This window comes from Hypanus sabinus, chromosome 19, assembly GCF_030144855.1.
Source record: "Hypanus sabinus isolate sHypSab1 chromosome 19, sHypSab1.hap1, whole genome shotgun sequence".
Lineage (NCBI taxonomy): Eukaryota > Metazoa > Chordata > Chondrichthyes > Myliobatiformes > Dasyatidae > Hypanus > Hypanus sabinus.
Genome location: NC_082724.1, coordinates 69375399 through 69394076, shown reverse-complemented (window position 1 = coordinate 69394076; position 18678 = coordinate 69375399). Strand labels below are relative to the sequence as shown.

The 18678-nt window shown below is 39.3% G+C and overlaps 1 protein-coding gene across 2 annotated transcripts in view; it reads left to right on the top strand.

The window, feature by feature from the left end:
- Positions 1-18678, top strand: part of iars1 (isoleucyl-tRNA synthetase 1) — a 172214-nt gene that overhangs the window by 91986 nt on the left and 61550 nt on the right. For both annotated transcript variants that reach the window (XM_059944616.1, XM_059944615.1), the window contains 7 exons: positions 749-893; positions 1007-1127; positions 1516-1607; positions 2787-2864; positions 13719-13840; positions 15016-15118; positions 16523-16606. In XM_059944616.1, the coding sequence (XP_059800599.1) occupies positions 749-893; positions 1007-1127; positions 1516-1607; positions 2787-2864; positions 13719-13840; positions 15016-15118; positions 16523-16606 (745 nt within the window). The remainder of the gene's footprint in view (positions 1-748; positions 894-1006; positions 1128-1515; positions 1608-2786; positions 2865-13718; positions 13841-15015; positions 15119-16522; positions 16607-18678) is intronic.

Below are 18678 nucleotides of genomic sequence, written 5' to 3'. Positions count from 1 at the left end.
CAGATCAACCAGAAATGTTGCCATCAGAAGTGTCCTTTGTTAAATGAGGAGGAACTATATTTTCCTTGCTATGTGTCTTTCTTCAATAAACTGGTTTTTCTTCTTCAATTTCCAAAGCAAAGCAATGCCAGTAGCATTCAGGAAAATTTAATGTTCATTCTGGTCACATCAGACTGCACTACCTTTCTCTCAAAGGGTGCCCCAACAGGTCACTCCGTTGTCTGGTATGCTGCTAAATGGTATGCAGATCATGAAACAAGCAAAGATCTGTGCAAATTGAAAACTGAAGTTATTTGTGAATATTTGGCAGGTTAGTTGCAGAAATTTAAGAAAAGGCACATTAATTTTTTTAAAGATTTGTGGTGATAAAATGCCGATCACGAGGCAACAGGAAAATTCATTAGTTTGCCAAGATTGTCACTGATGAAAATCTAACCTGCTGAATGGCTGCATCAGTACATATGTATGATGAATATGTGTAAGGCAAAGACTGCTTACCGGTAGCACACAAGTTCAGTCTGAAGCTATCTCATTACTTATTTCAAAATTCACAGAAATTGAAACACTTCTGGCCCTAAGCATTTTGGATAAGATGTACTGAACCTGCAGTTAAATATCAGAAGCAGAATTGCATTTTGTTTATGATTGAATGTTGAATATTGTATCTTTGGAAAAATTTATTATAGTGTTAATTTATTGATGGACGATATACAGTTCCCCCACAAATTATGGTCATGTTCTTTTTCAGGCTGTACCTGATTAATTCCCCTGTTGTGAGAGCAGAAAACCTGAGGTTTAAAGAAGAAGGAGTGAGAGATATTCTCAAGGATGTCTTCCTACCTTGGTACAATGCATATAGGTTCCTTATTCAGAATGTTCAGAGATTGCAGAAGGTACAGGAGTATGTTTTTGTGTGTATCCACAAATTCTGTGCTTAAGTCTTGCATATGTAGAGATTGTTAATTTATTAGTAAATTATTTGTGAACTAAAAATTTCTCATTCCAGGAAGAGGGTATTGAATTCCTTTTCAATGAAAACACTGTTGAGGGCAGCGACAACATCATGGATAAATGGATACTTTCATTTACACAATCCCTCATCCAATTTTTCAAAGCAGAAATGGAAGGTAATCATAAATATGAAGACAATTTAAAATGTTGTGCACTCCTATTCTGAAATGTTGAACTTGAATTCTGAAATACCGCTGCCTCCTCAAATGACGACTATGCATTTTCCTTAATAAATTGACTTGTTGAACAACTTTGTCTTACATCCATTTGTCTTATCCTGAGTCACAATTTGCTTTAGAGCAAGCGTTCCCAGCCTTTTTCTGCCATGGGCCTCTACCATTAACTTGTGTGGGGTCCATGTTGGAAAACCCTGCTTTAGAGCAACGTGCTAGGCAGTAACATATCAAGTGGAAGGTAATAGCTGGGAATTTTATTTTAAAAATAGTTAAAGTCTACAGCTATTTTGGGTTTGTTTTTAAAGTACAGTTTCTTTCTGATTTAAAGCATACAGGCTCTACACTGTGGTGCCCAGACTTGTCAAATTTGTGGACATGTTAACCAATTGGTATGTCAGAATGAATCGTAAAAGGTTAAAGGTAGGTAAAATTTGGTACTAGAATTTATTCAATCTTGAAGTATTTTACATATTAACATATAAGTTAGAAGCAGGAGTAGGTCACTCAGCTCCTCAGTCTGTTCTGTCACTATATCTGTAACTGCTTTCCTGTCTAACTGCAGTAAATCCATTGCTAAGACGAGGTGTCTCTCGGCCTTGAGGAAGAGTTCCAAAAACTTAGACTTTCTGAGTGAAATTCCATCTTGTACTGTAGGTGCTGCCTTATTGGAAAACAGTTGCTGTTTCAACTACAAGGATCCTGTACGTTTCAAAAAATCCTCTCACACTGTTGAAAATACACAAGTACAAAAATAACCTGTCTAACTTTTCCTTGAGAGCCAAGCCAGAAGGCTGGTGCTAATCAAATAAACTTTCTCTGAACAGCTAAAATGGCAAACATTTTTTCCCTGAGAAAAATGAAACACAGTACTCAGGTTGTGCTCTCAACAGTATCCTATGTGACTGAGGCATAACCTCCTTGTTTTAATGTTTAATTCCCCTCTCACTAAATATAATTCTGCCATTATTCCCAATTACTTTCCTTACATTCATCCAGAACCTATAGTTTCTCAGAATTCTACAATCTATCACTGTTTTGAAAATATTCAGATTTTCCTACATTATGCTCCGTTTGTCATGTTGTTACCCATTCATGTAATCCTTTATAACACCCTTGTCTGCCTTCTTCACACTACATCTTGACAACCTGAAAAAAACCCATTTATACCAACTCTCTTTGTGCTGTTAACAGGCTGCCAAACTGTTACCTCGTACATCATTAGTTTTTGTTTTCCACAGAAGTTTTTGTAAGTAAGTGCTGGAAATCTATGTTCAGCACATCTGCTGGTTCCCCTATTATTCACAGTACTTATTATATATTGAAGGAACTTACTTTATTACCATTTAAAATGGAGCAAGATGTTGTGATCTAGTTTTAGTTGGCAGCTATATGTTACTTAGATTTGGGTAGCAATGGGGGTTTCAGCAGTAATAGAACCAAGTATACATTGAGTACATTAACAGTGGAAGTTGATGGAGGTGTTGATTGTTTAGGCAGGAAACTTTATGATATTAAAATCCTCTCTGAAGGTTATTAAGGTACTCTTACTTTATGCATCTGAATTTTCAGCTATTTCTTGATTCTTTTTTTCTTCAATAGGGTGAAAATGGAACTGAAGATTGTGAAAGGGCTTTGGAAACTTTGTTTGCAGTTTTATTCAACATGTGCCGGCTGATGGTAAGCAAGTACTGTTCAAAGTAAAATTTATTATCAGTACATACATGTCACCACATACAACCTTGAAATTCTTTTTTCCTGTGGGTATGCTGAGCAAATCTATAGAACAGTAACTATAAACAGGAGCAATGAAGAACAAGCTATGCGCATATAAATAAATAACAATAAATAGTGAGAGCATAAAATAACAAGATAATGAATTCTTAAAGTGAAACCATCAGTTGTGGGAACAGCAGAAATAAAATGTGTAGTTACTCCTTTTTTACGATAGCGTGATTATTGAGGGTAGTAACTGTTCTTGAACCTAGTGGGGAGAGTCCTGAGGCACTTGTACCATTTACCTGATGGCAGCAGCGAGAAGAGGCTTGGCCTGGATGATGATTTTCTACAGCAACATTTCATGTAGATGTGCTCAATGGTAGGGAGGGATTTACCTGTGATATACTGGACCGAATCCATGATGTTTTGTAGGATTTTCTGCTCAAAGGCATTCATGTTCCTATACCAGACTGCAATGTACCACTCAGTACACTTTCAACCACACACAGATAGAAGTCTGTTGATGCTTTCGATGACATGCTGAATATCTTAAGACTCCTGAGGAAGTAGAGGCACTGTTGTGTTTTCTTTACATAGAAGCATAGAAAAACTAAAGCACATACAGCCCCTTTGGCCCACAATGCTGTGCCGAACATGGATTACTTCAGAAATTACCTAGGGTTACCCATAGCCCTCTATTTTTCTAAGATCTATGTACCTATCCAGGAGTCTCTTAAAAGAACCCATCGTATCCGCTTCCACCACCGTCGCTGGCAGCCATTCCATGTACTCACCACTCTCTGTGTTTTTAAAAAAAACTTACCTCTGACATCCCCTCTGTACCTACTTCCAAGCACCTTAAAACTGTACCCTCTCATGTTAGCCATTTCGGTCCTGGGAAGAAACCTCTGACTATCCACACGACCAATGCCTCTCCATCATCTTATACACCTATCAGGTCACCTCTCATCCTCCGCGGCTTCAAGGAGGAAAGGCCAAGTTCACTCAACCTATTCTCATAATCAATGCACCCCAATCCAGGCAATATCCTTGTAAATCTCCTTTACACCTTTTCAATAGTTTCCACATCCTTCCTGTAGTTAGGTGACCAGAACTGAGCACATTACTCCAAGTGGGGTCTGACCAGGGCCTTGTATAGCTGTAACATTACCTCTTGGCTCTTAAACTCAATCCCACGATTGATGAAGGCCAATGCACCGTATGCCTTCTTAACCACGGAGTCAACCTGCACAGCAGCTTTGAGTGTCCTATGGACGCGGACCCCAGGATCCCTCTGATCCTCCACACTGCCAAGAGTCTTACCATTCATACTACATTCTGCCATCATATTTGGCCTACCAAAATGAACCACTTCGCACTTTCCTGGGTTGAACTCCATCTGCCACTTCTCAGCTCAGTTTTGCATCCTATCAATGTCCCACTGTAACTTCTGACAGCCCTCCACACTATCCACAACACCGCCAACCTTTGTGTCATCAGCAAATTTACTAACCCATCCCTCCTCTTCCACATCCAGGTTACTTATAAGAATCACGAAGAGTAGAGGACCCAGAACAGATCCTTGAGGCACACCACTGGTCACTGACCGGCATACAAAACATGACCCATTTACAACCACTTGTTGCCTTCTATGAGCAAGCCAATTCTGGATCCACAAAGCAAGGTCCCCTTGGTTCTCATACCTCCTTACTTTCTCAATAAGCCTTTCATAGGGTACCTTATCAAATGCCTTGTTGAAATCCATATATGCTACATCTACTGTTCTGCCTTCATCAATATGTTTAGTCACATCCTCAAAAAATTCAGTCAGGCTCGTAAGGCATGACCTGCCTTTGACAAAACCATGCTGACTATTCCTAATCATATGCCTGTCCAAATGTTCAGAAATCCTACCTCTCAAGATCTTTTTCATCAACTTACCAACCACTGAAGTAAGACTCACTGGTCTATAATCTTCTGGACTATATCTTCTCCCTTTTAATGGATAAAGGAACAGCATTTACAACCCTCCAATTCTCTGGAATCTCTCCCATCCCCATTGATGATGCAGAGAAGATTGCCAGAGGCTCAGCAATCTCCTCCCTCTCCTCCCACAGTAGCCTGGGGTACATCTCATCTGGTCTTATCCAACTTGGTGCTTTCCAAAAGCTCCAGCGCAACCTCTTAATGTCTATATGTTCAAGTTTTCTAATCTGCTGTAAGTCATCCTTATGATCTCTGCTATCTCCTCCAGTTCCATACACACTTTTGCATTATCACACTTTACAATTATATTTATATGATGAGCTTAGGACAGGTCCTCTGAGATGGTGACACCCAGGAACTTTTAAGTTACTGACCCTCTCTACCTCTGATTCTTTGTTGAGTACTGGCTCATGGACCCCTGGTTTTCCTCTCCTGAGGGTACAGTCATTTCCTTGGTCCTATGGACATTGAGTGAAAGGTGGTTGTTATTACACCACTTGGTCAAATCTCCCTTCTGTATGCTGATTCATCACCACCTTTTATACAGCCAGCAAACTTGTATATGGTGTTGGAACTGTACCTAGCTCAGTCAAAGTTATCGAATGAATAGAGCAGGGGGCTAAGCACACATCCCTGTGGCGCTCTTGTGCTGGTGGACATTGTGGAGGAGATGTTTTTGCCAATCTGAAGTGATGTGGGTCTGCAAGTGAGGAAATCTAGGATCTAGTTACACAAGGGGGTATTGAGACCGGGTCTTGGAGTTTACTGATTAGTTTTGAGGGGATGATGTTATTAATTGCTGAGCTGTAATCAATTAAGAGCATCCTGATGTATGTATCTTTGCTGTCTGGATGTTCCAGGATTGTGTGTAAGCTCTGTTAAATTTTTAATTGTAATCTGAAATTTGAGCATCAGTAAATCTACTCAATTTTGCTTGATTTCTTACTAGGGTGATATCCTACAATAATTCATTTTATTTTCTACTCTTCACACATGTAAAATTATTTTAAATTGCGAAATAGTAAGCAGTTCAATCACCTCTAAAAGTCTTGTTACTTGCAGAACTATAATGATGAATTCTCTACAAAATGTTACTGCAATTGAACCTCTTCTGTTCAGCTATAACTTGACTACTTAATCTCCTTTGTGATGCTTCTTGCCCATTTGTTAAGCTGAAAATACTCATTTTTCTTTCTCTGACTTATTTTCTAAAGAAGCTAAAAAAAATTGTATTTATGTGGAATTGAGGAAAACTTAAGCAATGTGCGTTCTGCAGTTCACTAATAGCCCTATATGTTTCACTGAGCATCTCCTTAGCATTAGTGCTGGGAGGAATGTAGACACCGACTATGAGGACAGTGGTGAATTCCCGTGGCAAATAAAATGGTCTGTATCTCGCAGCCACAAACTCCACCAGCGATGAGCAGTATCTGGAAACCAGCATAGAGTTCTTGCACCATTCTGTATTGATGTAAACACACAAGCCACCACCGTGAGTCTTACCGGAGAGAGCTGCGGAAAGACTGAGGAGAATATGTTAGACCTGGTTTACACAAACATCTCCGACGCCTACCGGGCGGAGCCCCGCCCTCCGCCTCGGTTACTCAGACCACATCTCTGTTATGCTAATCCCAGCATACAAATCGCTCGTCAGGTGCTCCAGACCAGTTCAGAAGCAGGTGGAAACCTGGTCAGCAGGAGCCATCTCTGTTCTTCATGACTGCTTTGAGCACACTGACTGGCACATTTTCTGGAGGCTGCAACTAATGGCAACTCTACCAACTTAGAGGAGTACACAGCATCAGTGACCAGCTACATCAGCAAGTGCATTGATGATGTTACTCTGTCCAAGACCATCACTATATGCAGTAACCAGAAGCCGTGGATGACTGCGGAGGTGTGTGTGCTGCTGAGGACCCGTGACTCCGCCTTCAGAGCAGGTGACAAGGCAGCCCTAACAACACCAAGGGTGAAACTATCTCGGGCCATCAGAGGGGCAAAGCATGCACACGCCCAGCAAATCCACAACCACTTCCAGGACAGCGGTGATACGCGGTGCATGTGGAAGGGCATTCAGGACATCACCAATTACATCACCTGACTGTGCGGGTGATGCCTCCCTCCCAGATGCGCTGAATAACTTCTATGCTTGTTTTGAGATGGGAAATGACATGGCGGCGAGGATGTCCACCCCTTCTACAAATGACCAGGTACTGTGTCTCACCGTGGCCGACGTGAAAAGAACCTTGTGCAGGGTCAACCTACAGAAGGCTGCTGTGCCAAAGACGGATTGACCCGATACAATAGCGCAAGGTACCAGGAATTCAATAAAACCATAAAACAAGCGGTACTTCATCAAACAACACGAGTGAATCTGCAGATGCTGGAAATAAATAAAAACACAAAATGCTGGCAGAACTCAGCAGGCCAGACAGCAGCTATGGGAGGAGGTAGTGACGACGTTTCTGGCCGAAACCCTGATGAAGGGTTTCGTCTCGAAACGTCGTCACTACCTCCTCCCATAGATGTTGTCTGGCCTGCTGAGTTCTGCCAGCATTTTGTGTTTTTAGATACTTCATCAAACTTCACTTTTTATTCATAGCATGTTATGGGGAAAGTTGCAGACTGATCTCCCAAAGAGACATTCCGGGCACTGCCCTCCCCCGAAACACAATTCTGAACAATTTATTACATTGATCATTACAGGAAATAATATAATTACACAAGTTAATACAGTTTTAGAATAGTTTCGATCACATACTAAGATACAAATAGATGTAAAATCATTATTGGTTAGTTATAATTATTTCTGCCAAGACTAGCCTAGATACAACTTAACTTCCTCTTATTGGCACCGCCCCCCCGACACTTCCCCCTTCTCGCGAACATTATGTCCCATATTTAGTTATGCCTTAAGATGCCTCTTCAGTCATACCATACCCATATTTAGTTATGCTTAGCATTTTTAGAGAAAAATGCCTAATGTGTCACCTGTTGCTGGGTAGAGTTTCTTTCTGTCTGCCCAGTAACATAAGGTACCTATAAGACAATTGATCATAAGCTAATCATACCCCTTAATCCATTCCCTCATTTACCTATCCCTCTACCTAAGTTTACCTTTCCCTTCATCAGCTGGACCACACAATATTCCTGGTAGAGTGTTTAGAGGATGTGCAGACCAGCTAGCAGATGTTCTCACTGACATCTTCAACATCTCCCTGAGCAATGCCACCGTTCCAACGTGCTTAAAGGCTGCCACCATCATCTCCGTGCCGAAGAAGTCTTCAGTGTCCTGCCTGAATGACTACCGTCCCATTGCACTCGCATCCATCATCGAGAGGTTCATCATGCATATCAAGACCCTACTGCCCCCCTCACTGGACCCCCTGCAGTTCGCGTTCCGTTCCAATCGCTCAATAGCGGATGCCATTGCCATCACCCTCCACCTGGCCCTAACCCACCTGGACAAAAAAGACACGTATGTTAGAATGCTGTTCAGAGGCTTCAGTTCAGCATTCAACAGAGTTATCCCTCAGAAACTGACTGGAAAGCTGAGCCTACTGGGCCTGAACACCTCCCTCTGCAACTGGATACTAGACTTTCTGACTGGGAGACCTCAGTCAGTCCGAAGCAGAGGCAGCATCTCCAACACCATCACACTGAGCATGGGGGCCCCTCAGGGCTGTGTGCTCAGTCCACTGCTGTTCACTCTGCTGACCCATGGCTGTGCTGCAACTCACGGCTTGAACTTTGCTGATGACATGACCATGGTGGGTCTCATCAGCAAGAACGACAAGTCAGCTTACAGAGAGGAGGTGTAGCAGCTAACAGACTGTTGCAGAGCCAACAACCTGTCCCTGAATGTGAACAAAACAAAAGAGATGGTAGTTGACTTCAGGAGGGCACAGAGCGACCACTCCCCGCTGAACATCGGCTCCTCAGTAGAGATTGTAAACAGCACCAAATTTCTTGGTGTTCACCTGGCGGAGACTCTCACCTGGTCCCTCAACACCAGCTTCATAGCAAAGAAAGCCCAGCAGCATCTCTACTTTCTGCGATGGCTGAGGAAAGTCCATCTCCCACCCCTCATCCTCATCACATTCTACAGGGGTCGTATTGAGAGCATCCTGAGCAGATGTATCACTGCCTGGTTTGGAAATTGTAACATTTCTGGTGGCAAAACCCTGCAGTGGATAGTGAGGTTAGCTGAGAAGATCATCGGGGTCTCTCTTCCCGCTACTATGGCCACTTACACCCCACGCTGCATCCGCAAAGCAAACAGCATTATGAAGGACCCCACGCACCCCTCATACAAACTCTTCTCCCTCCTGCCATCTGGGAAAAGACACCGTAGCATTCAGACTCTCATGACCAGACTATGTAACAGTTTCTTCCCCCAAGCTATTAGACGCCTCAATACCCAGAGCCTGGACTGACACCTTACTGCCCTATTGTCCTGTTTATTATTTATTGTAATGCCTGCTCTGTTTTGTGCATTTTATGCAGTCCTGGGTAGGTCTGTAGTTTAGTTTTTTTTCTGTGTTTTTTAAGTAGTTCAGTGTGGTTTTTGTACTGTTTCATGTAACACCATGGTCCCGAAAAATGTCTCGTTTTTACTGTGTTCTGTACCAGCAGTTATGGTCGAAATAACAATAAAAAGTGACTGGACTTGACTTGAAAAGGCGGGTGTTTCTTTAATCAGGTTACATTTAAAAGTTCCCTTGAATGTGGGAAAATATGTAATAACAATCTTGCCATAAATTCTGGATGAGATTTTTAGAGGTGATCTGAAGGATGGATTCACTGCAGTTTTAATTAGGTTATTTGTTCTATCTTCAGAAACTCCATTGAATTTAGCATATTTGCTTCTGTGGTTTCCATTTAGTCCAATATTTCTGATGTTGACACATACAACTTTAATGTCCAAAAAAACTGTTGTTTTATAGATAGATGTTTTTGAAAATACAGCTTTTGATCCTAAGTGTTAAACCCTGCATTATATTTAGAATCTTTCAGTAGATACACCATTAATGATCCAATGCGAAACAATTGCCTGTGGATGACCAATTCACTTTCCTAAGTGCAACACTTCTGTACGTGCAGAGTGACTGATTTCCCTTGACCATAGGAACGTTGTTGCTAAAGAATTTTCTTTTAAAGTAAAATTACAAGAGCCAAAATTATTGGAAGCTACGCATAATGTTTCTTCCGGTGAGATGGCGCCAGCGAGTAACTGTTCCTTGATCGACATCTTCCAAATAATCTCTTCAATTATTTCTCTGTTTCTATACCTTCTCTTTTTTCCTCTTGTCTTGATTGTATTATTGAAACTGTTGGAGCCTGTGATGTGCAGTTTGGCTTTCAGTTGAATGACATAGCGTTCTGCTATGTCTGGAGAGCTGCCTCATGGAGAAGACCAGAGGTGGCGTCCCAAAAAGGACAGAGATACTCGAACTGACTCATGGAAAAGACCAGAGTTAGGGTCATGAACAACTCCATTTTGAAGCATCAGACGATTGAAGCATTGAGGTGAATGTGGAGGATGTCAGTGATTGCTCTTAATGGAGGCCACGGGGGTGAAAATGGTCAGTAGCTGGGTTGATGGTGAGGCAATTGCTGTTCATAGAAGGACTGGGTTTGTATGGCCACTTTCCTCTGGCAGAAAGATTTTTCGATATTCTGAGATTTATGTGATTATTAGACTGCTCCTTGTATTGTTCTCCTTCAGTTTTTTTTGGTGTTTTCTTTCTTTGGGTGGGTTGGCGATATGTTAATTTTTGTGCAAGAGAGGATTGAGGGATTTGGGAATTATTCTTGGTGTTTTTCTGTGTGAGCGATCAGTTACTTGTGTCTGAGTGAGGGGTTGGGGATTTTGATGCTATAGTTTCTGTTCTGTTCTGCGAGGGGAGGGATGGGGGTGATTTTGTAGTTTGTGAGTTTTGTTTCATGCCAGCTGGGGGGGGGGGTTAGTTGATGTCTTTTCCTTCAACAATGCCCACGGTCCTTCAGTATTTCATGGCTATCTGGAGAAGATGAATATCAGAGTTGTATTGTACACGCATACTTTAACAATAAAATGAACCTTTGTATCTTTGAACCTTTTCACATTCTCCTTGCCCTCTTAGCCTTCATATCATCTTTCTTCAACAATTCGCCTACCGACAAAACCAGTCTACTGATGACACCATAGCCACAGCACTACACACTGTCCTCACTCACCTGGAGAAGAGGGATGCGTATTTTAGAATGCTGTTTCTGGTCTAAAGTTCAGCATTCAACACCATAATTCCCTCTTGACTTGACAGAAAGTTCAGAGACCTCGGTCTGCACTCTGCCTTGTGCAACTGGATCCTAGACTTAAGTTGGATTGCCAACGGGTGTTAAGAATGGGCTCCCTCACCTCTTCCCCTCTGCCCCTCAATATAGGTGCTTCCCAGGGTTGTGTCCTGAGTCCACTCCTCTACTCCGTCTTCACACACAGCTCCAATCTGCTGATCAAATTCACAGATGACAAGACATCAATCGGCCTTATTTCTAGCACTGAAGAGGCAGCCACTCAATGGTGCCAAGCTAACAATCTCTCCCTCAATGTCCAAAAAACAAAAGAGCTGATTGTGGATTACAGGAGGAACGGAGACAGGCTCACCCTGATGAGCATCAGTGGGTCTGCAGTTGAGATGGGTGAGTAGTTTCAAGTTCCTCGGTATATACATCATCGAAGATCTCAGTTGGACTGTACTCAACAGCTGTGTGGCAAAAAAAAGAACAGAGCCTATTTCACCTCAGGTGACTGAAGAAGTTTGGCATGAGCCCCCAGATCCTCAAGACCTATGGGAACTGCACCAACCTTGATCACTGGACACTGCAGAGGGTGGTACAGACAGCCCGGTTCACATCTGTGGATGTGAACTTCCCTCCACTGAGGACATTTACAGCAGCAGGTGTTTTTAAAAAAAAAGGCTTGGACGATTATCGTGGACACCATTCTCCCCAAACATAAACTTGTTTCAGCTGCTGTGTCTGACAGCATTAAAGCCAGGACCAGCAGTCTACGGGACAGGTTCTTCCTACAAGCCATTAGACTTATAAATTCACATGTCTGTACATTGCGATGGATTTTTACTCCCTCATGTAAGATTGATGTAAGATTTAAATAAATTCAATCTTCTTGGCTTCAAATGTTGTTGCTATGTTATTGATATGATACCGTAATTTTAGGTAATTTAGGTGATCAAATGCATTTTCAGCTATTACACTGGGTTACTTCAATGTTTTTGGTGTGTAAATAAGATTCTGTAAATATGTTAATTAATAGAGGGTGTACATTTAAAGTTTTAGGGAGATTTGAAGGCAAGATGTGTTTACACATTATGGTAGATTCTTTGAACATGTTGATGAGGAGGTGGTGGAAGCAGATAAGGTAGCAATATTTAAGAAGAATTTAGACAGGCATATAAACAGATGGGATGAGATATGCAGGCATTTGGGATTAGTTTGCATTGTCGACATAGACATGGTGGGTCAAAGGGTTTTCCTGTGCTGTATTGTTGTATGCTCGATAGAATTATTCCCTTGTAAAGAGAGCACATTTTTAATGGTTGGGCAGGTTTGAAATTTCCAATACCTTTGCAGAAATGAGCTTTAATGTCAATATTTTGATGACTCAATCCTGACATCTATTGAAGTATTATGAAAGTGAGCTCTTTGGATACACAACTGCCCCAGAGGGTAATATGCTGGAACTAAAGGATGTTGGTTTATGGCAAGGGGAAGAGATTTAGAAGGGATCTGAGAATTTTTGATTCTGGATTAGTTTTAAGAAGTGTTGAGATAAGTACTTGAATTGCCAAAGCACGGAAGGCTAAGGACCCAGTACTGGTAAATGGGGTTCGTGCAGATGGGCAATTTACTGTCATCCTGGACATGGTGGGCCAAAGAGCCTCTGTGTGGAGCAGCTCTGGACGTCGTGTTGCATGATTCTGAGACTAGGCGTGTTGATTCTGCGCTGTCATAAAACATAAGAAATAGAAGCTGGAGTAGGCCATCAGGCCCCATCAGTAAGATCATGGCAGATCTGATTGTGGACTCAGCTCCACCTACCTGCCTTCTTCCCGTATTCTGTAATTCTCCTTCTATGCAAAAATCTATCTAGCTATGTCTTAAATATATTTAATGAGCTAGCTTAAACTGTTTTCCTGGACTGTTCTGTTTCTCATAGCCCCCAGCCTGCATTGTAGAACTGAATGCAGCTTTAAAAACAATATTTGGATTATGCACATAAACTCTTTCACTCATTGCACAGACATCCAGGTGTTAAATTGGGTGCAGTCAGCTCTGTTACCTGTAGATATTGCTGCTCAGTCAGAAAGTAAAGAACTGAAAGATACTTGCTATTCTCAATCATAACTAACCACAGAGATTTTTTGGGCTTTCAGCAGAAACGTTCAACTCTGATGTATGTGCCAGACTGTCAATATTTATTGTTAGTTATGGAGAGTTTGAGGTGGACAAGAAACTGTTCAACCAATCAGACTTAAGAATTTCTTGGAGGTGCATACAGTCTAAACCAGGAGGTGTAAAGTATAGAATTGAAAAATAGATTTAAATAACATACAGAAAGCAAAATAATGGTTACATAATATTAATTCAACAAGATGTTTCTTATAAATGTATACACTGTGGGGAGGTAAATATTCAGACAGGATATATAGATGAAAAGTAATTTTACACTTAAAGTTTTGTTGTAGTATTGCTTAAAAGTTTGATAATGTTGACTATTTCTGTGATTTCTGTTATCACCAAAATTTAAATGTTTAAAATATGTTGCAGGCACCCTTTACGCCATTTATCACTGAATTGATGTACCAGAACTTGAGGCACTTGATAGATCCATCTTCTGTAGAAAATAAGGATATACACAGTATTCACTACCTCATGCTCCCACAAGTAAGGTATGATGATGTCCATCATATTCCAAAAGTGTTAATTTTATATTTAAAAATAGCGGAGTTTTAAAGGCATAAATTTAGACTAGTTATGCTGAACTTTGAAAGCTGTTCAATAATGCAATTTAACTTAATTTTCTAAAATGCTCTGTAATTTTATTGCATAGCTGATGACCTTGATAAAATATATTTTAAGCAAGCTATTTCATTTGTAATGTTTATTACCATTATTAGACTGCATTCAAGTATGAAATGTTCACATCATACTTTGTCACTGCATTGTCCTGTTTGGATTCACACTTATTTTGATGTCCTTGTCTTTGCACATGATTTTCTAAAAAAGTTGATTCTTTTTTTGTCTCCCGTCAATAAAGGATCCACTATACGTGAAGTGATCTGTTCTAGTAGTGTTACAGTACAAATACATGTAGGATATTGAAAGTGTAAATGAAATTGAAGAAATCTGAAGAGAATTGATGCTATAATGAGCTTGACTATTTTTGTAGACACTAGTTCAGTGTGCAAGAAAAATCAATTAAATATGATTGGGCTGTCCTAATTAAGTTAGTCATAAATAGACCAACGTATTTACTGTAATTCCTTTAAAATCCAACTGACATATTCCTATTTTTTAATATATTAAATAAATGTCCACTGTGGGTGATGGTTTGTAAAAAAAAAAACACAGCAATCAGATTTTCAATATATTGAATCTCCTGAGCATTTACAATCCATTCCACTAATAATATTGAAAATGGCAGTGGTTCAAAATGACTATTATGTTTGTGAACTTCATTGATATTTATCCTGAGAGGCACTAGAAATAAACAGCTGACATTGTCCTATGGGATTATGATGATCTTTGTTAGGTAACCACTTTCCTGTAAGTGTACATTTCTTGGGAAATTAAAAAAAACTGAAGTAATGATATACATATGTAACTTCAATAAGTTTGAAAGTCTCAGCAGCATCTCAAGCAATTCTTTGTGATGAATAGTGCTTTCTATGAGCCCATTCCATTGCTTTTATAATGATTTTGGATAAATACTAAAGAACGCTTGATTTGTTTTACTTGTTCTCATTTTATCAGAACTTGCATTTCCACTGTGGCAAAGAGCCCGGAACTTTTCCTTGATTTTTGTTTGGTTGATTAAGTTATTTCTGACTTGTTTTTCCTACAGGGATTCCATTATCAATAAGCATATTGAAGCTGCAGTCGCCCAAATGCAGTCAGTTATTGAGCTTGGAAGGGTGATACGAGACAGGAAGACCCTTCCTGTTAAGGTTTGTTATTGCAGATCTCACAACTACACTTTCCTTCAATCCCCCCTTTCCCAACCTTCTTACTCAGGCTTTTCCTCCTCCTTTCCAGTCCAGATAAAAGATCTGAGTCCACAGCATTGCTTGTTCATTCCACTCCATAGATGCTACCTGACCTGCTAAGTCCGCCCAGCATTTTGTGTTTCTTTCTCTGGATTTTCAGCATCTGCAGAATCTCTTGTGTTTATATTTTTCAATAAAATCTGTTTTTGATCACTACTTGAAATATAAACTATATCCTCTTATTGTGCTTGATGGTCTTGGGAGACAATTCCAGAGACCCTCCCTGGAATTGCAGGCTGCAGAGCTTGCACATTCTCCCTTGAACTATGTGTTTTCCACCAGGTGCTCTGGTTTCCTGCCTCATTCCAAAGCTGGAATGGTGGGTTAATTGGCCTCTATAAATTACTACTTGGAGTAGGTAAGTGACAAAGGGAAATGGAGAGTGAGAACTCATTGCAGAGCTACAGTAGAAAAGGAAAGGTAAAAAGAATGTTGTCAACCCAATTCTAGGGGATGACATGAACCTGATGGGCTGAATGGCATCCTTCTCTACTGCAATATAATTGATGTGAGCTGAACCAACAACGTTTTAATATTTATTACTTAATATTAGTTTCTTGGAATTGTTACCAAAATGCACATTTTGAATTCTGGTTGTTTTGGTATGAACTGTCAGTAAGTATTTTTGGTCATACCCCATGCAGATAATTTGCTTGCTATTAAAATTTTGAATCCATTTGAGGGTTTGCATGTTAATTTTATTTGTTAGTTATTTTCCAGTTTGCAGTTCAGCAGCTCAAGACTGATAAATTAAACACGTTAGTATGCCCATAAATTAGCCAGCGTATTCAGGAAAATTTATCATTATTTCTCAACATTTCATGTTTTGCTTGGGGTAATAGAGTCACGGAGTTAGACCCACTGTTACTTTTCCAACTTCCATGTCTTTCTCTTGCTAATCTTGCACACCTGCATTAATTTTATATCCCGCTGTGCCTTGCTCATTCAAATATCCGTTCAGGTATCTCTTAAATAAATGTTGTCACTGTTCCTGCTCCCATCATCTCCTCTGGCAACTCATTCCTGATACCAAATACACTTTGTGTGAAAAGTTTACACATCAGATCTCTTTTAAACTTCCTCCTACTCACCTTAAAAAATATACCCACTAGTCTTGATGCCTCTGCCATAAGAAGCATACACTGGCTACTTATCCTAGCTATGCCTTTCATGTATATTTTTTCCTCTTTTGTCAATTTTCATATTTGCTGCCTTCACTTGGTTTGCTTCACTGGCTGCACTCTTCAAAGTGATCTAGCATATATGACAAGAGTTAAATTGAAAAGCATTTTAATTTCTTCCCAGTATCCTCTGAAAGAAGTTGTGGTTATCCATCAGGATGCAGATGCACTTAAAGATATCAGATCCTTGGAAAAGTATATTCTGGAGGCAAGTTCATTTTTATTTTAAATTATCATAATTTGTATAATATTGTAAAATTATTTTGAGACAGCCTGTAAAATCAAAAGAAGTAGTGAACAAATGGCAGAACTAGTGGAATTTACAGTTAATGGCATCTTTTTCCATGTGGTCATTGCATTCTGTTTTGTAAAAGCTGATATTTTATGAAAAATGAAAACATAGTCTGTTTTTCTTGCAGTTTACAGCCATAGAAATTTATTTTATTTGTAGTTTGAAATATTGGGTTTGAATTTGCCCCTCAATATTTCTAATTATTGAGTGTGAAATAGTGTCATGAACTTTAAACCATTGCTTAATGATTCTTACTGTTCTTTTACGAACATTTAAAAAAAAAGGCCAGCTGACCCTTTACCAACTTATTTTCTTGTTCATGAAGTTCACTAGGAAAGACTAGTATGCCCTAGAGAATTATACCCGCACTCCTGTTTGCTGAGTGAATGTGTGAAGGAACAGCTTCTTCCCCTCTGTCATCAGACTTTTAAATGGTCACTATTCCTTTTTCGCACTTTTTATTTATTTATCTACTTGTTTTGTGAATTATAGTAATTTTTGTCTTGCACTGTACTACTGCCACAAAACAACACATTTGGCGACCTGTGTCAGTGATAATAAATCTGAGTCTGATACTGATTCAAAGTTACACACACTAAATGCTGGAGGAATTCAGCAGGCCAGGCAGCATCTGTGGAAAAGAGTACAGACGACATTTCAGGCTGAGCCCTGCTGTACCCTTTTTCATAGATGCTGTCTGGCTTGCTGAGATCCTCCACTGTTGAATATTCATATATTCATCCTCCACAATGAATATATTCATTTTTACAGTATTTACTCTACCTACTAATGTTATTGGTAATATCATCCATTTATCAAGATCTTGAATTTTTTTCAATAATGGTAAGTAATTTAATTTGTATAAGTTCTTTATATCATTATCAACCCTTATACCTAAATATTTTATACCATTTGCCGGCCATCTAAATTGAGTTATTAATCGACATTGACTATAATCTCCTTTAGTAAGAGGTAAAATTTCACTTTTATCCCAATTTATTTTGTAACCTGATATTTTCCCATATTCTTCTAATCTATAGGATAATTTACGCAACAAGTACAATGGGTTTGTTAAATAAAGCAGAACATCATCAGCAAATAAGTTAATCTTGTATTCTTCCTGATTAACTCTGAAACCCTTAATATCTGGGTCCATTCTAATTAATTCAGCTAATGGTTCTATCGCCAACACAAATAAAGCAGGTGGTAATGGACAACCTTGCCTAGTTGACCTTGTTAACTGAAATGGTGTTGAAATTTGACCATTTGTCACTACTTTAGCTTTGGGATTAATATTTAAGGTTTTGATCCATTTTATAAAAGATATCCCCTAATCCATATTTTTCCAATACCTTAAATAAAAAATATCAAATGCTTTTTCTACATCTAAAGCAACGACCACACTCATTTCCTCCTTTTGAGCCAAATGAATTATACTAAATAACTGAGTTACATTATCTGCTGATTGTCTATTTTTAATAAATCCTGTTTGATCCATATGTATTAATTTTGGTAAGTATTTAGATAGTCTGTTAGATAAGATTTTTGCTATTATTATAATCAGTATTTAACCAAGAAATAGGTCTATATGATGTTGGCTTTAAAAGATCTCTTTTTTTTGGCAATACTATTAAAATAGCTGTCGAAAAAGATTCTGGAAGTTTATGCGTTCTTTCCGCTTGATGTATTAACTCCATAAAAGGAGGAATTAATAAATCTTTAAACTTTTTATAAAATTCAAGCGGAAAACCATCTTCTCCTTGAGATTTATTACTTTGAAATGATCCTAAAGCTTCTTCAACCTCTTTTAATGTAAAAAGGCATATCTAATCTCTTCTGTTCTTCCGTATTTAATTTTGGAAGAGTTATTTGTGATAAAAACCTTTCTATCTTGACATTATCATTTTGTGATTCTGATTTATACAATTCAGAATAAAAATTCTTGAAAGTTTCATTAATTTCTAAAGGTTTATAAGTAAATTTATTTA